The 18,632-nt window shown below is 39.8% G+C and overlaps 1 protein-coding gene across 8 annotated transcripts in view; it reads left to right on the top strand.

Moving 5' to 3' along the window:
* Positions 1 to 811: 811 nt before the first annotated feature.
* Positions 812 to 18,632, top strand: part of ATP6V0A1 (ATPase H+ transporting V0 subunit a1) — a 60,244-nt gene continuing 42,423 nt past the window's right edge. For 7 of the 8 annotated variants that reach the window (XM_044938945.2, XM_006055747.4, XM_006055746.4 and 4 more), the window contains exons 1-2: positions 5,553 to 5,709; positions 7,595 to 7,758. In XM_044938945.2, coding sequence (XP_044794880.1) covers positions 7,642 to 7,758 — 117 coding nt within the window. In that variant the 5' untranslated portion in view covers positions 5,553 to 5,709; positions 7,595 to 7,641. Of the gene's footprint in view, positions 1,083 to 5,552; positions 5,710 to 7,594; positions 7,759 to 18,632 lie in introns of those variants that run through there. The other variant, XM_025280119.3, reaches the window with a different exon arrangement.

Here is an 18,632-nt window from a genome sequence, read left to right as displayed (position 1 = left end):
TACAGCTCAAGGCAATATCCATCTGAATGTTCCCTTTTGGATAACTTTCTGCTTCTCCTAAAAAAAACTTTCTCCTCTGAAGACAGCACCCTTATTTATTTTCTCCACAAGTTTCCTGCAGGCTCTCTTCCCCACCATTCTTCTTCCTTAAAAACACCACAAAAGCTTGGTAACTTTTTATAACATAAAAACAACTCCAGTGTAAAGCACAGAAATTTCCAGCCTTAAGTAAGCTCATGATTGCAAATAACCTTTACCAGTTTGTCACAAGTTAAACTGAATTCCCAGTTTTGCTTGCTTTCTTTCAAACATATGAAGTGTCTATTGAATGCCCGGCACCAAGTTAAGCAGTGGACATACAACAGTTTAGGGTGAATCTATCCCTTGACCATTAAATCAATCAGATTCAATAAATCTACTTGAATTTTCCCCATGTGTTTCTTTACTACAGAGCTCACCTCCTTTCTCTAAGTCACTAGAAACTCAATACAGAAACATTTGCCAGGTTTTCCACTTCAGAAATCTTGAACTTGTTTCTTGTTTACCTAGGCAAATACTTCTGGTCTAATTTCACAGAGAGGTTTCTCTGCTTTATGTCACTCAATCCTTTCCCTCCTTTTCATCTCCAGTTTTCTCGGTTTTATTTCTTTAAGAAGCCTCTTTCCATGGCATTCTTCACTCACACAAGTTAAGAGGCTTCTTGCCTCATGTGTTGGTCACAAGAGTCTTAAGCATTGCATAAAATGTCACATGCCTTAGAGCATTCGTATCCCCTCGTGGATGTATCATTACCAGAGCTAAAGGACGTGGACATTCCCTGAGTTTCAAAGGGAGACTCAAGATCTATTATGAATATATGTTTACTTAAAAACTTTTATCTGAAACATTGATGAACTTTGCAAATAATAGAGTGTTTTTTTGTTTTTGTATCTTGGCCTTACTGTGCAGCTTTTGAGATCTTAGTTTTCTGACTAGGGATCAAACCCGCACGCTAGGCAGTGAAGGCGCAGAGTCTTAACCGCTGGGCCACCAAGGAATTCGCAAGAAGCTTATCTTAAGGAACTCAGAGTGCAACGACAAAAGTAAGTACATGTTTCTGTGGAAACAAACTGCTAATCAATATTTCAAGAACAATGGTCAAGGTCATGACAGGTTACTTAAAGATTGTGGCAGGAGAAATCTTTCATCCAACAATCAAATCAGATGTTTGGTAGAATAGTTTAGGAATTAGAGTTCATTTTCTTTAATATTATTTATTTATTAGGTTGTGATGGCTCTTAGTCGCAGCACACAAACTCTTAGCTGCGGCATGCAGGATCTAGTTCCCTGACCAGGAATCGAACCTGGGCCCCCTGCATTGGAAGCATGAAGTCTTAGTCACTGAACCACCAGAAAAGTCCCTAGAGTTCATTTTTACATAAAAGGGAAAAAATTATTTGACTATATATATATAATCATTACACTGTGATACTATCACCTCAAAGAGTGCCGGCAAGCAGAATGAACTTTTGAATCAAAATTTTAGCTGCCAGCTGCTTGTACTATCACACAGAGCAAAATTTCCTCCTCAAAACTGGTAAGGCAAGTGCACTGGGTTGAACAGTGCTCCTCCCAAATTTATGTCTACCTGGAGCTGGTGAATATGTCCTTACTTGGAAGCAGAGTATTTGTAGATGTGGCCAAGTTAAGAGTCATACTGGATTAAGGTGGGCCCTGATCCATTGACTAGTGACCTTATCAGAAGAGGGAAATGTGGATGCATGTCCAAACACCCAGAAGGTGGAACGCCATGTGAAGATGAAGGCAGCAACTGGGCTGATGCTGCCTTCCCAAGGCAAGGAACACCAAGGATTATGGGCAACCACCAGGAGCTGGGTAGAGGGAATGAAGGATTCTTTCTTAGAGCCTTTTGAAATACTGTGGCCCTGTGGATACCCTGATTTCAGACTGCTGTTCTCCAGAACCTTGAGAGAGTAAATTTCTGTTGTGTTAGGCCCCCCCAGTTTGTGGTCATTTGTATGGCAGTTCTAGGAAATTAATACAGGAAGCATATGGCAGAGAGAAATACTTCAGCAAATATGTATTTCAAAACATTTGGTTTAACTTTAATACCCTCCTCAAGGCCCCATCTAGGACCTAAGTTGGGTAAGCAAACAGGAGCTGACCTTTCACTGGTGGAAATTCACAAAATTGTTGTGCATTCATTCAAACTAAAAAAAGAAGAAGGAAAAAGGAGAAAAAAATATTTATTTTACTTACTCCAGTACAGTGATAATTCTTTTAAATTTGATCACTGACTCTGGTCTGTCATCTTGCTTGTAGAACTGAGTGTTATAACTATTGCATAGACATTTCCACAGATGCCAAGAAATAATAACTCAGTTTAGACATCCAGAAATGCATTACTGGCTGTGGCTCATATGGAATTGCTCATGTCTTCTAGGGCTGTGTAGTGATAGACCATTTATATTGGATCTTGTTGGATATATGCTGTGCTTGTTCAAGTTACAGAAAGTTTCAAGTACAATTTCTTCCTTTCTTAGAGAAGTATACAAGTTAACTCTAGATAAAATCAATGTAAATGCATGATTATTCTGGATCGAAATATCTTAGTTTTGGGCTAAGATGATGTATTTACTTATTGTGATGAAAACAAAATCTGAATTTAGTTTGATAGTAGTACTATTTCTGTTCTACTAGTCTTTGCCTTCTCCTCCAAACAAACTTCTATTTATCCTTTAATACCCATCTCAAATGCTGTGTCTTCTTAAAGCCTCCCCCATTGGTAAACAGGATTAGTGAGTTTTCTCTGGCTTACAAAGACTACTTCAATCGTTGCTATATAGTATATGTTAGTTGTTTGTCTGTTAGACCGTGAGCCCCTTCTTCCTCTTCGCGTTGCTAACATTATGCTTGGTATAAAGCATGCACTTAATAGATGTTTGCTGAAGGAATGATGACTGAAAGCTATCTATTAAAGTACTCATCATTGAACTTAAAAGAGCGTTTTCCTCATAGAATGTTCTGAAGTAGAATAACTTCGGGAACTAAACATGGAATACAAGTATCAGCACTGTTATTGTACTGAACTTGATGACTCTGCAAAGTTTTCACTGACTCCACACACATTTCCTGATTCTAGCTTCTGCTTGGAACCTTCCCCTCATATCTCTATTACAAGAATGCAAGCATCTGTCGTGAGCTCTCTACCCCAACAGACAATGAAGTCCATAAAACGAAGGGGACAGAGAAAAGGCAGGATGTTCCTTATGTTCCATATTCCTTTTCATTTATATCTGTGTTCTTTTGGTGATAGCAGGTTTCCATTAGGAGGTCTTTCAGAATCAACTACCCATTCACCCATTCATTCAAGAAATGGTACTTTACTATTGAATGAGGAGGCTCATAACTAGGGGAGAAAAGTCCAGGTAGAAAGTACTGTGTTTTATAAGAGAAATAGAAAAGCCCCATTAGAGTTCCAATGAGGAACATGAAGTTCAGTTCACACTTGCTCAAGTTCCCACATCTTGTAACTAACTGTGAGAGCTGAGACTGGCTCCTCTTGCATTTGACATCAGATGGAATAACTGGAGGAATTGAGATTCAAGCCTAATTTGGATGGTACAAAAGCCTGGGGTCTTCTGCTACACTACACCATGCATCTCCCATAGACTACTGTTTCAGTTATTTGACAGATGCAAAGGTTATCTAAGTTATCAGCAATGAAAATAAAAAGGATCAAGGGGTAGAGACAAGATATAAATGCAGGTTATACAATGAGAATGACATGATAGCTGACTAAATTAAGAATGAGAGGGAAACGAATAGAATTAAGGATGGCCTAAGGGAATCCCCTGGTAGTCCAGTGGTTAGGACTCTGTGCTTTCACTGCTAGGGGCCACGGTTCCATCATCCCTGGTCAGGAAGAAACCCAGGATGGTTTAAGCTTGGAGTTCTGGTAACTAGGAAAATAACGATGCCATTAGCAGGATTAAGGATCTCAGAGGAAGAGACAGTTTTTATTCAGTGAGAGCCTTGGAGGAAGGAGTTGGAGGGAAAAATAGGTATGAGTCCTATATATAGACATTTAAGCCTGACATTAGGCAAGACTTCTAAGGAAGAGAGCAGGTAGGGAAAAGAAACAGAACACTGGAGACAGACTGATGGCAGGAAATGAAACGGAAAAGGAGCTCTGAGAGAATAAACTTTCAAGAAAGCCATGAGAAAAGAGAATTCAAGAGAACTGAGATGAGACCAGATGAAAGGCTGTCTTAAAGGTAAGAGAATGAAAATTTGTGGTTAGCAAACAGCTGACCCTGAGGTTTAAAAAAAATTTTTTTTAAGTCTCAAAGGAAGGAAATAACAGTCATTGTGTAGTAGTTTTCTAAAACTTGGCAGGCATTCAAATGTGGGTCCTTATCCGCCTTTCCGGTTAAGGTGAGAGAGCTAGGGAGAACTAAGCTCACAAGGAAAATGAGGTTCTGGGGCTCTCCAAGGTGCTACTTCTCAACAAAATCGAAATGAAATCCTATCTTCATTCACACTGTGACATGGAAAAATGCAAATTAAGTGTCCGTTTTTGCCCTTATTTCCTTTAGGCTGGTAAAGCAAGATTGATGATGTTTTGCCAGGTAGACGTCAATCCGTCATTAAATTTGAATCTTAATATGGTCCACCACCCACGAAGTATGAATAACCGGTTTTCTGAGTTTTTCCTGATACAGTTCTGGTTTTGACAAACGATTTGGGATCCCAACTCTTCCTTACAAGTACGGCAAGAAAAGGGAACCGACATCAATCGTTGATAATGGTGGTTTTTTTGTTTTTTGTTTTTTAATAAATAATGGGTAGGCATCACTTAACACGGTTTTAAAAACTTAGGTTATTCTTCTACAGATTTTGAGGAAGAGAAAACCTTTAAGCGATCAAGTGGGAGCACAAGTATGCAAACAAGATTCAAAATTAACTTTCACAACACATGGCCTAATAAGGTTTCTCCCACTGTTAATTGGAGAAAAACAGACCTTGGATAGTTGCTGGAGGGACTGAAACAATTACCTTTACAAAGAGAGGTTTCTCCGTACTTAAACTAAAGAGCCCCCTGCTCAAGCCTAGACCATAGGATCTAGCACCTTTAGCAAGTCTCTCCCCACTCTAGGAATCAAATTTTCTCCTCTGTAAAACAAGGGGAAAAGGTGTGTGTGCGTACAGAGGAGACTGGCTGGAAGCCCTTTAAAGCTTCCCTGCAGCTCGCAACTTATTTCATAATGATTTCTCCCCTTCATGCTATTTCCCTACAAGAGGAAAAAGTTGTGAATTAATTCCTTGGATATGAAAATAAAAAAAGCAGACAGCCTGGCTTCAAGGAAACTTCTTAGGGAACACAGAACTCTGAACAGCTCGGTGACTTAAGGCCGCCAGCACCTGCGCCGCAGACGGCCTTCCCCGGCCCGCAGCCGCGGCTGAGGGAACAAGATGGCGTCAGCACGCAGGGTTTCGCCCACGCCCCCGCGACTCCGCAATGCGGCCTCCGGCTGAGGCCGCACCCCATTGGCTAATGGCAATGAGGTCATCGTGGGGGCGGTGGCCGGCGGCGGCGCGGAGGCGGGGCTTTGAGGACGCAAGCACGTCGAGGTGCGGCTGCCAGGAGCTGCGGAGGCTGCGGGTTTGGTTTGCCGCAGCTGCCTTGGCGGCGGCCCCCAACTGGAGGTGAGCGGGGGCTGTGGGTACAGCGCGGCCGGGAGCGGCCTTTGAGGGGCAAAACAAGCCCTTCTGACGGCCCCCTCGGTTGTCAAAGGAATTAGCAGGGGTTTCAAGTCTGAGAGGAAATGGGGGTTCACCCCTCCTCGGGTACCCCTCCTGTAGGCAGAGGAACAGGAGGTTCACTCTCTTTTTGAGGCCCCGATCCCTTCTCCCATTTACGTGGAAGGTGGAAAAACTGAAGGTTATTGGGAAGGCAGAATAATTGGCGGTCTTCTTAGAGGGACTCCCATTTGAGGGTTCTCCCCTTTATTCCCCATTCCAGGAGGTAGGTGTGCCTGGGCCCGGAGAATTCCTGCTTCTCGCTGGATAGACAGGAAATGAGGCAGGTGAACTTGAATACCTCGTTAAGGGAGGCGAGGGCTGGATGGCAGTTGTGAGGCAGGAGGGCTCGGGAGCTCTTTATTTGGACTCCTCTTGTGCAGGATTACTGTTTCTTCCTATTTTGCTTTGTGACCCTCCCAACACCCCCGGATCGCTATGGCCTTTTTATTTTTCGATTTGGCTCCAGTGGGACAGAGATGTTCTAGGGAGACTTGTAATCATTAAAGAGCAGAAACAGGGAGGCAACTCATTGGAGGTTGTCATTATCGGCAGCCTCTGAACTATGCTGATCTGGCATAATTTTATGTGCTTAGAGGTTGTGGAATCTATTCGTGTTGGGAGGTGGAGTGGGGACTGTTAACAGCTGTTTTGGATGAGTCAGGTGTAGGCAGTCTCAAAGTCAAGCTACATAATCTCTTGAGAAATTCTTTCTTCTATCTAAATGTGTTGTTTTGCTACCTTGAATGCCAAATGCACAAAGGTTTTGTCATTCAGATTTCTCAAAATGTCTCCCAGGCTTCCGGAGAAATAGCTCTTCCTTTGATGCCAGTTTTGCCTATCATTAGGAATGCCCTCATGATACCAGAAATAAGGTGCATTTTGTTGAGTTTAGATACTGTACAGTCCGTGCCTTAACAGTAGCAGACTGAGAATAAATAATTACAGTTTCAGGACCACTGATAGCGCCAATTGTCTTTCCTACCCGGTAACGCTAAGACCGCCCGGAAGGATATCTTTACTGGCTCATTCATGAGAGGCTTTAACAGATGGAAGAAGGTAGTTAATCTTGAAGGTGGGGATAAAAAACAGAAAGCTGCGGTGGTTGAAAGCTTATTCTCTGACGATAAAATTGCTTTGTCATTTCATGTTTGACTTGAGGTTGGGCATAATGTGTAAGCTGTTTCTGTGTGTGTGTATGTAGAAGTTAACACTTATGTGTTTAGATTCTTTGGGGAGAAAATGGTGTTTTGTGAGGGGTTTGAAAAGGTAAATCCTTTAAGGTAGCTGTACCTTGAGGGCAGTGCTGGGACTTTGGCTGTTAGAAATTGGCAGTAGAGGATAGAAAACTAATCTCAACAGAGACATCCTTTTTGAGAGGGTAATTGAAGTCTCTTCTGATTGTTTCCTGACACAGGCAAAAACAAAAAAAGATCTCTGTGAATGTCACTGTCCCATGTCCAGGGTATTTAAAGAACTGTTTCAGATTCCCAGTTCCTGTTTTTAATCTGAATACATTCTTATGTATTGAGATGTCCCACATTATTGTCATTTGATCCTGATGTTGACTGCAAAGGAAGTGACTGTTCATCAGGCATTCTTCATAAGAGGATTCAGTAACAGCCTTTGCTATTTCTTCTTTCTGTCTTTCTAAGCTGTCAAAACAGTTAATAAAGATCTGTCAGCATGGAGTGGGAGAAATGAAATACAATGTGGAAGAGGCCTCCTGGGGTGTTTGCTTTCAGTCCTCTTGGTAGTTCCAAGTTCATGTAATTTTCTCTTTTTGTTTTAGGTTGCAGAGAAATCCCGGTACTCAGCTGACCGGTCCTTTCTGCCACCATGGGGGAGCTTTTCCGGAGTGAAGAGATGACACTGGCCCAGCTTTTTCTACAGTCAGAAGCTGCTTATTGTTGTGTCAGTGAATTAGGTGAACTTGGAAAGGTTCAGTTTCGTGATGTAAGTAGTTATGGCACCGCTTCTTGATTACCACTGAACTTTATTTTTCTTGTTATGGCCAATTGCCTCGTGACAGATGTTTTGCTTTTTATTTGCAAAAATAACATTATAGTACTGGCTTACTACTAGAAGAGTGTACATTTCAAGTTGTCTTTGCACAGGTGAAAGTGATTTGTGCTGATCCTTCCACATTTTTACTAGCCTACCCTGTGGAGGATAATCTGAAGCATTCTCAGCATAATTGCTTGAAATGCAGGTGGAGGACAGCCTCCATCCTCAGCCTTCAAAAGTTCAAGGCTCGAACTTCACTTTTGGGCTCCTTAACACCCATAGTAGGGTATTTTTAAAAAGTGTCATAGCTCTGTGTACAATAGGATGTATTTATTACAAAATCTGAAGCATCCAGTTACAGATATATAGTGCATAAGGGTATACTGAATACTCACTGTTTTGAAGCTAGGCACTTTGGCGGAGATAGCAAAAGAAAGTGGACAATCTAAGTATTAAAAAAAAGTATACTATGAGGCTTACAATCTGATCAGGAAGGCAAATCTACAGTGCTGAAAGGAGGGGGCAGTTAACAGTTCCTTGTTAATGCAATCTCAAAGCTCCATGTACCTCTTGTTTATAGCATTCGTCAGAGTCCTGATTTTCTGTTATCGGTATGAATGACTGATTAAAGAATGTCTCTTGTGCAGTGATCTTAGCACGAGGAAGATAGGGACATTCACTGTTACATCCTTAGTGCCCACATATAAGATAATCAATATTTGTTGAAATGAATGGATAGATGAAAGAGGAATGGTCAGAAAGCGGTGGAATTAATCAGTTTTGACTTCCTGGAATTGGCAAGCTTTCTGGAAATTCTCAGTCTGAGCTGAAATTGCACAAATATAATCCACTGACAAGGTTTCATTCCTTTTTCCCTTTGAACCCTCTTATATTACCTCTCTTCAAATGTTCTCCTAACTCAGCTAATGCATCAATATTCTTCCAGTTTTTTAGACTTGAAGGCTAAATCAAACCTAATTCATCCTTAATTTGTAATCCTTTATTTCATCCTATGGTGTCTCCCTACCTAACACCATTGTGTGTATTCAATGTTCTTAACTTTTATGTCAATCATAAAAAAAATTAATAGGGATTAATAAAGTGAATATTTATTTTAGTTCCAGACCACTACAATAAAGTATCTCAATAAATTGAGTTACACAAATGTTTTGGTTTCCCAGTACATTTAAAAGTTATGTTGGGAATTCCCTGATAATCTAGTGCTTAGGACTCCTCACTTTCACTGCTGAGGGCATATGTTCAGTCTTTGGTTGGAAGATTAAGATCCTGCAAGCTGAGTGGCATGGCCAAAAGAAAAAGTTATGTTTATACCGTAGACTGTAGATTACACTAAAGTCTGTTAAGTGTGCAATAGCATTATGTCTAAAAAGAAGTACATACATTAATTTAAAAATACTTTGTTGCTAGAAAATGCTAACCATCATCTGAGCCTTCAACAAGTAATCTTTTTGCATTCAGAAGATTACTGATCACCATAACAGATAGAATAATGAAAAAGTTTGAAATGCTGGGAAAATTACCAAAATGTGACAGAGACAGAAAGTGAGCAAATGCTATTGAAAAATGGCACTGATCAACCAACCTTCCTCGATGCAAGGATGCCACAGACCTTCAATTTGTAAAACAATACAGTATCTGCAAAGCGCAGTAGTGTGAAATACAGCAAAATGAGTTATGCCTGTAACTATGATTCTATTATCTAATTAAGAGAACTACTCACAAATAATTGAAAAATGCCTGTGTAGCTTTCTTCCGTGCCATTCATTTCTCTCTCCTCCCCTACAAAGGTGATTTCTACAGTGATCTTTGTTTTTGTCATTCCTTTGTGTTTTTCCCCCATTTTTGCTGTGTGTGTATGTATGTATCACTAAACAATAATATATAGTATAATTTTGTATGTTTTAAAACTATGTACATGGTTTCATATTGTATATATCCTTCAGCAAGTCGTTTTAAAATTTAACATTGTAAGAGTTAACCATGTTGATACAGGTAGTATCAACCTGTATAGGTTAAATTGCTGTATAGTTATTGTAAGAGTATACAGTTTAGCATTTTTTCCTTCTGATGAACATTTTGGTTGATTGCAGTTGTTTGCTCTAGAGTGGTACAGTGAAGATTCATATATATATTATATATATATTGTGGTATACATATGTGATAGTTTCTTCTCTGTATATATTATGTATATATCATGGTATACATATGTGATAGTTTCTTCAGAGCAGTGGTTCTCAAACTTTTTGGTCTGAGGACCTCTTTACATTCTTAAAAAACTATTGAGGACCCTAGAGGGTTTTTATGTGAGTTACATTTATTGATATTATTGTACTGGAAATTAAAACGGAGAAATGTTTGAAGTATTTATTTATTAAATCATTTTAAAATTATAATAAGCCCACTACATGTTACCATAACTTTTTTATGAAAAATAACTATTTTCCAAAACAAAAATAATTTTGAGAAGAAGGGTATGGCTTTTACACTTTTGAAAATCTTTTAGTGTCTGAATTAGTAGAAGACAGCCTGATTCTTGTTTCTGCAGTCTGCCGTGACGTATCTTATAAGCCTCTGGGAAATTTCACTGCAGACTCATGAAAGGATGAGAATGAAAAGGGCAAATAATGTCTTAGTGTTACATGAAAATGGTATTGCTCTCATGGACCTGCTGCTGCTCCAGGGATTATAACCAGGAGGGGCATTGATGAACATCGTGTGTGTCCCTGTTAGATGTAGTCAGAGTCCATACTTCACGGTGAATGTACCTATTCATGCTCCCATCGCTGGCCGAAGAGTTCCTTTTGTTCCACAATTGTGCCAACACCTCTGTGCTCAGAAAGAAATTTGCCCATGTGATGGTTATGCAGTGGTATCTTATTGTTTTATTTTGTACCTTTTAGACTAGTAATTTAGTATCTTATTGTTTATTGAACATAATGAGTTTCATTTTCCATGAATGTCTGTCCATATTATCTGCCTATTTTTCTGTTGAGTTTGCTTGCTCACTGACTTGTAGGATTTTTTTTTAAAGTTCTTCTTGTACTCTGGAAGCTAATCTTTTTCTAATCCTCTACTGGTAACTTCTAGGCTGTGGCTTGTCTTTTCCCTCTGTTGATGATATAGTTTGTCATATATGTAAAGTTTACTTTTCTTTTTTTGTTATTAGTATTTTCTTTTTTTCCAAAATTTTTATCTTGAAAAATTTCAAGCCTGAATATTCTGGTGTAGATTCATTAGCTGTTAATATTTTGCTGCAGTTGATAGTCTTTTTTTTACTGCACTGTCAGAGTGAGCTGTCTCCTTCAAACCCTTTTTCTTTCTTTCTTTCTAATTTTACCTTCAGTAACATGTTGATAAAATATAAGACCAAGCTGATAATAGTTAGGATTGTGTTCAGCTGTATGTAACTAAAAACCCGAATGATAGGGGTATACTTTTCTCATGTAACATGAAGCCCAGCTTCCCACTGTCATCAGCGTCCTAAGATCACTTTGTATTTGTTTGAATATCCTTGAGCACTTGGCTTTTGTCTTTACAGATGATCACCACACTCACAGCATTTCATCCATGTTCTAGGCAGGAAGAAGGAAGTGCAAGGAGGAAGGGGAAGTACTTACATATGGAGGAAAACAATTTTCCCAGAAATCCTTATCAGACTTTGCTAATTATTCATTGGCCAAAATTACAGTGTAATCTAGCTGCAAGGGAGTTTGGGAAATGTGGTTGTTGTTTTTTTTTTCCAACTGATCTGCTACTGCCCTGAACAAAATTGGGAATTTTGTTAATAAGGAAATAGAGCAGAATGCCTTGTGTCTATCACATAGTATGCTTGTCTTGCTCCTAACTTCAAGGGTAATCTTTTAGATTTTTTATAGTTTAAATAGGATATGTATTCTTAATTTGGGGAGAAAATTCTATTAGATTATGCAGATTCCTTTCCATTTCTGGTTTTTCTGAAGTTGTCACAAATGGTTGTGGAATTTTACTGAATGCCTTTTGTTTATTGAGATTACCATTAAAAAAAATTTTTTTTCTCCTTTAAATCTGTTAATTTGGTGAATTACATAGGCACTTTTTTCCCTACTAATTTTTTGTAACAGCTTTACTGAAATACAATCCATATACCATACAATTTGTCCATTTCAAGTGTACAGTTCAGTGATTTTTATTGTAGTCACAGAATTGTACAACCATCACCATACTCAATCTTGGACACTTTCAAGAAGAAACCCTGTACCCATAAGAGTCCCTCTGCATTTCCTCCCAACCCCAACGCCCCACCTCCAGCCCTTCAGTTCAGTTCAGTTCAGTTCAGTCGCTCAGTCGTGTCTGACTCTTTGAGACCCCATGAATCGCAGCACACCAGGCCTCCCTGTCCATCACCAATTCCTGGAGTTCACTCAGACTCACGTCCATCGAGTCAGTGATGCCATCCAGCCATCTCATCCTCTGTCGTCCCCTTCTCCTCCTGCCCCCAATGCCTCCCAGCATCAGAGTCTTTTCCAATGAGTCAGCTCTTCGCATGAGGTGGCCAGAGTACTGGAGTTTCAGCTTTAGCATCATTCCTTCCAAAGAAATCCCAGGGCTGATCTTCAGAATGGACTGGTTGGATCTCCTTGCAGTCCAAGGGACTCTCAAGAGTCTTCTCCAACACCACAGTTCAAAAGCATCAATTCTTCGGCGCTCAGCCTTCTTCACAGTCCAACTCTCACAGCCATACATGACCACAGGAAAAACCATAGCCTTGACTAGACGGACCTTTGTTGGCAAAGTAATGTCTCTGCTTTTGAATATGCTATCTAGGTTGGTCATAAGTTTCCTTCCAAGGAGTACGTCTTTTAATTTCATGGCTGCAGTCACCATCTGCAGTGATTTTTGGAGCCCCCAAAAATAAAGTCTGACACTGTTTCCACTGTTTCCCCATCTATTTCCCATGAAGTGATGGGACCGGTGCCATGATCTTCGTTTTCTGAATGTTGAGCTTTAAGCCAACTTTTTCCCTCTCCACTTTCACTGTCATCAAGAGGCTTTTTAGTTCCTCTTCACTTTCTGCCATAAGGGTGGTGTCATCTGCATATCTGAGGTTATTGAGATTTCTCCCGGCAATCTTGATTCCAGCTTGTGTTTCTACCTCCAGCCCTTGGCAACCACCAGTCTTCATTGCTGTTTCTGTGGGTTTGCCTCTGACATTTCATGTGAGTGGAATCATATAATATGTGGTCTTTTGTGTCTGGCTTCTTTCACTTACTATAAAAGTTCAACTATATTGTAGCTTGTATCTGTTCTTTTCTTTCTTTTTTGTATCTTTTTTAACTATGAACATATGCAGCATATTAAAATGAGTGGTTTTAGTATAAGTAATTCTTACTTATCTTCTGTACAAAAGATATTGCCCTGGGTTTTAGAGAGACAATTAAGACATGTTTCATTGCTTGACTTGTTCAAAGTCTTCTGTGGCTTCTCTGCCCTCATTCATTTTTTTCTCTTTGACATACTCCTAGTCTGTTCTTCAGGCCCTTATGTCCAACACTTAGGATCATAATGACAACTTAACATTTTTCGAACAGATGCCATGTTGAACATTTTGCATTATTATTGCAGGCCTTCCTCACAGCAACCTAAGAAGTAGAAGTATCAGTACTTCACTCCTTTTATGGCTGAATATTTTCCATTGTATGTATATACCACCTTTTGCTTATTCATTCATTAGTTGATGAACATATTTGAGTTGTTTTCACTTCTTGGTTGTTGTGAATAACATTGCTGTATAAACATTTATGTACAAGTAGGTTTAAGTACCCATTTTCACTTCTTTTGGGTAGATACTTAGGGGTATATTTTGGGTATATACTTAAGAGTATATACCAGTAGTTGCTGGGTCATTGGTAATTCTAACACTTTGAAGAACCTCTACACTGCTTTCCACAGCAGCCATACCACTTTACATTCCTACCAGCAATATATGAGAGTTCCAGTTCCTTCATATCTTCACCAACACTTGTTATTAAAAAAATATATATATATGTATATATATATATACACACACACACATATATTTATTATAGCCATCCTAATGGATGTGAAGTTGTATCTCACAGTGGTTTTGATTTGCATTTCCTGGTGGCAAATGATGTGGAACTTTCTTCACATGCTTCTTGTTGTTGTTCACTTGCTAAGTCATGTCCAACTCTTTGCGACCCCATGGACTATAGCACACCAGGCTCCCCTACAGTTTGCTTAAATTCATATCCATTGAGTCAGTGATGCTATTTAACCATCTCATCATCTACCACCCCCTTCTCCTTTTGCCTTCAATCTTTCCCAGCATCAGGATCTTTTCCGGTGAGTTAGCTTTTCACATCGGGAGAAGGAAATGGCAATGCACTCCAATATTCTTGCCTGGAGAATCCCAGGGACAGAGGAGTCTGGTGGGCTGCCATCTATGGGGTCACACAGAGTTGGACACAACTGAAGCGACTTAGCAGCAGCTTTTCACTTCAGGTGGCCAAATTATTGGAGCTTCAGCTTCAGCATCAGTCCTTTCCATGAATATTCAGGGTTGATTTCCTTTAGGATTGACTGGTTGGATCTCCTTGCAGTCCAAGGGACTCTCAAGAGTCTTCTCCAGCCCCACAGTTCAAAAGCATCAATTCTTTGACGTTCAGCTTTCTTAATGGTCCAACTCTCACATCCATACGTGACTACTGGAAAAACCATATCTTTGACTATATGGGCCTTGTCAGCAGAGTGATATCTTTGCTTTTTAATATGCTGTCTACACTTGTCATAACTTCCCTTCCAAGGAGCAAGCATCTTCTGCCTGCAGTGAATTGGGAGCCCAGGAAAATAAAATCTGTCATGGCTTCAACTTTTTCCCCTTCTATTTGCCATAAAGTGATGGGACTGGGTGCCATGATCTTAGTTGTTTATTTTTAATTGGAGGATAATTGTTTTACAATATTGTGTTAGTTTCTGCCATATATCAACATGAATTAGCCATAGGTATACCCATGGCTGATCTTAGTATTTTTATTGTTGAATTTTAAGCCAGTTTGTCTTCCCTGGTGGCTCAGATGGTAAAGCGTCTGCCTGCAATGCAGGAGACCCCAGTTCGATCCCTGGGTTGGGAAGATCCCCTGGAGAAGGAAATGGCAATCCACCCCAGTACTCTTGCCTGGAAAATTCCATGGACTGAGGAGCCTGGTAGACTACAGTCCATGGGGTCACAAAGAGTTGGACACAACTGAGCGACTTCACTTTCACTTTTAAGCCAGTTTACAGGCCATTTGTACAGACTTTTTTAAAAAGCATAAAATTATCCTTGCAAGCCTGAGAAACTTGGTCATGAGGTGTACTTCAAAAGAATTTTATGGTTTAGTGTCCTAATAATTTTATTAGGATTTTTTCATTTATATTTACAAGTGATATTGACCTGTAATTGTCCATTCTGAAACTGTTCTTATTTTTGTATTAAGATTATATTGGCCAATCTCACTTATTAGTTGAGGAGTGTTCCCTTTCATTTTTTTCCTTATTGGAATACTTTTTCTAAGCTTTGGGCATTTTTAGTCTTTGAAAGAGCCTATCTTTAAACCTTCTAGGCCTGGTGTTTTTAGATGGGTATGTTTTAACTTGAAATTTCTATCTGTAGTGGACTTTTTAAATTCTCATGTTTATTTATGCCATCTCTTAGTCTAATAAAAAATTTGGTCCATTTTGTCTTTTCATATAACCCGCTTTTAGGAAAAAATGATAACAAAATGATTAAGAGGAAGAAAAGAAAAATTCAGCTTTTGATTGGGGGAGTCTTCTCTGGACTTTGTTTTGTTCTGGAACTTTCATCCATTTCTGCTCTTTGTTATTTTCTATGTCCTATTACCTTTTTTTTAAAACTTCTTTAATAATTAACACATTTTTTTTTAGTCTTTCCTATTCGTTTTTAAGTCTGTAAAGTTCTTTTTAAATACTGCTTTAACTGCATCCAACAGAGTTTGACCTTTACCATTTTTACTGTCATCCCATTCTAACTATTTTAAGATTTTCAGAGGCTTTCATGGTATTCTAGTGATTGAGACTCTGCTCTCTCACCACCTGGGGCCTGGGTTCGATCCCTAGTTGGGAAACTCAGATTCTGCAAGCCATGCACCCACCCATATTTAGAATTTCCAAATATGTTAAGTTGTATTTTTTATATGGATTTTTGACTTAATTGCATGGTAATCAAAGAACATTTTATGGTACCAGTTCTATACTGAGACTTGCTGAATGACCTATTTTGTGATTAGCTTTTATAAATGAACTTTTTAAAAAATTTATTATTTTTTAAATTTATTTGGCTGCCTCAGATCTTAGTTGCTGTACACAAGATCTTTTGCTACTGTGCTTGGGCCCCAAGGCATGTGGGATTTAAGTTCCCGGACCGGAGGTTGAACCTGAGTCCCCTGCATTTCAAAGCAGATTCTTAACCACTGGACCACCAGGGAAGTCCCTATAAATGAGCTCTTAAAGAGAAAACTATTGGATGCAGTGATAGAAAATGTGTGTGTGTGTGTGTGTGTGTGTGTGTGTTAGATTAAGATGATGTTGTTCAGATTTTCTTCGTCCCTTATATTTGGTGAACTTGATATATCAATGGTTTTAAAATTATATTAAGTTTCCCACTATGTGGACAGGTATGTCAGTATCTCCTTGTAGTTCTGTTGGTGTTTGTTTGAAATATTTTGGAGACGCCTTGCCCAGATATTTCAGGAGTCCTTACCAAAACAGGCTGTGGTGTGGCTGCAGTTGAACCTTGACTCCTGATTATGAAACCAGTAAATTTAACTATGAGTCTTGTGGCTACCTTCACTTCAGAATGTCTTGTTTATTGAAATGGAAATTTCTGAATGAGAGGTCAAGGGACGGCCTGCTCAGTGAGAAAAAAAAACAAACTCAAAACCCAAATAAACATTTTATTAGGGACACATGAGTTTGGAATTGTTCTTTTCCTGAGACTTGTTCTGATTATCATCATGTAGTGATTCTCTTAATCTCTAACAATGCTTTTTACCATAGATTCCATCTAACATTCAGTTCAGTTCAGTCGCTCAATCGTGTCTGACTCTTTGCGACCCCATGAATCGCAGCACACCAGGCCTCCCTGTCCATCACCAATTCCTGGAGTTCACTCAAACTCACATCCATCGAGTCAGTGATGCCATCCGGCCATCTCATCCTCTGTCGTCCCCTTCTCCTCCTGCCCCCAATGCCTCCCAGCATCAGAGTCTTTTCCAATGAGTCAACTCTTTGCATGAGGTGGCCAAAGTACTGGAGTTTCAGCTTCAGCATCATTCCCTCCAAAGAAATCCCAGGGCTGATCTCCTTCAGAATGGACTGGTTGGATCTCCTTGCAGTCTAAGGGACTCTCAAGAGTCTTCTCCAACACCACAGTTCAAAAGCATCAATTCTTCGGCGCTCAGCCTTCTTCACAGTCCAACTCTCACATCCATACATGACCACAGGAAAAACCATAGCCTTGACTAGATGGACCTTTGTTGGCAAAGTAATGTCTCTGCTTTTGAATATGCTATCTAGGTTGGTCATAAGTTTCCTTCCAAGGAGTACGTCTTTTAATTTCATGGCTGCAGTCACCATCTGCAGTGATTTTTGGAGCCCCCAAAAATAAAGTCTGACACTGTTTCCACTGTTTCCCCATCTATTTCCCATGAAGTGATGGAACCGGTGCCATGATCTTCGTTTTCTGAATGTTGAGCTTTAAGCCAACTTTTTCCCTCTCCACTTTCACTGTCATCAAGAGGCTTTTTAGTTCCTCTTCACTTTCTGCCATAAGGGTGGTGTCATCTGCATATCTGAGGTTATTGAGATTTCTCCCGGCAATCTTGATTCCAGCTTGTGTTTCTTTCAGTCCAGCGTTTCTCATGATGTACTTTGCTGCTGCTGCTGCTGCTAAGTCGCTTCAGTCGTGTCCGACTCTGTGGGACCCCATAGACGGCAGCCCACCAGGCTCCTCTGTCCATGGGATTCTCCAGGCAAGAACACTGGAGTGGGTTGCCATTTCCTCCTCCAATGCATGAAAGTGAAGTCACTCAGTCGTGTCCTGACTCTTAGCGACCCCATGGATTGCAGCCTACCCAGGCTCCTCCATCCATGGGATTTTCCAGGCAAGAGTACTGGGGTCGGGTGCCATTGCCTTCTCCTCATGATGTACTCTGCATATAAGTTAAATAAGCAGGGTGATAATATACAGCCTTAACGTACTCCATTTACTATTTGGAACCAGTCTGTTGTTCCATGTCCAGTTCTAACTGTTGCTTCCTGACCTGCATATAGATTTCTCAAGAGGCAGGTCAGGTGGTCTGGTATTCCCATCTCTTTCAGAATTTTCCACAGTTTATTGTGATCCACACAGTCAAAGGCTTTGCATAGTCAGTAAAGCAGAAATAGATGTTTTTCTTGAACTCTCTTGATTTTTCCGTGATCCAGCGGATGTTCGCAATTTGATCTCTGGTTCCTCTGCCTTTTCTAAAACCAGCTTGAACATAAGGAAGTTCACAGTTCACGTATTGCTGAAGCCTGGCTTGGAGAATTTTGAGCATTACTTTACTAGCATGTGAGATGAGTGGTACATAATACCAATAATTTCCTTATTAGTCTCTCTGTTACCAATCTTTCTCTCTCTTACAGTTCATTCTTCACATACAATATTCTTCAAAACAGCAAATCTTTAAAAAAAAAAAAAAAGTAAAAATCAGATCATTTGATTCCATATTATTGCCCAGAGGACAAAATCTTCCACATCCTGC

Source organism: Bubalus bubalis, chromosome 3 (assembly GCF_019923935.1).
Source record: "Bubalus bubalis isolate 160015118507 breed Murrah chromosome 3, NDDB_SH_1, whole genome shotgun sequence".
NCBI lineage: Eukaryota > Metazoa > Chordata > Mammalia > Artiodactyla > Bovidae > Bubalus > Bubalus bubalis.
The sequence above is the reverse complement of the archived record's forward strand: the minus strand, read 5'-3'. Positions and strand labels throughout refer to the sequence as shown.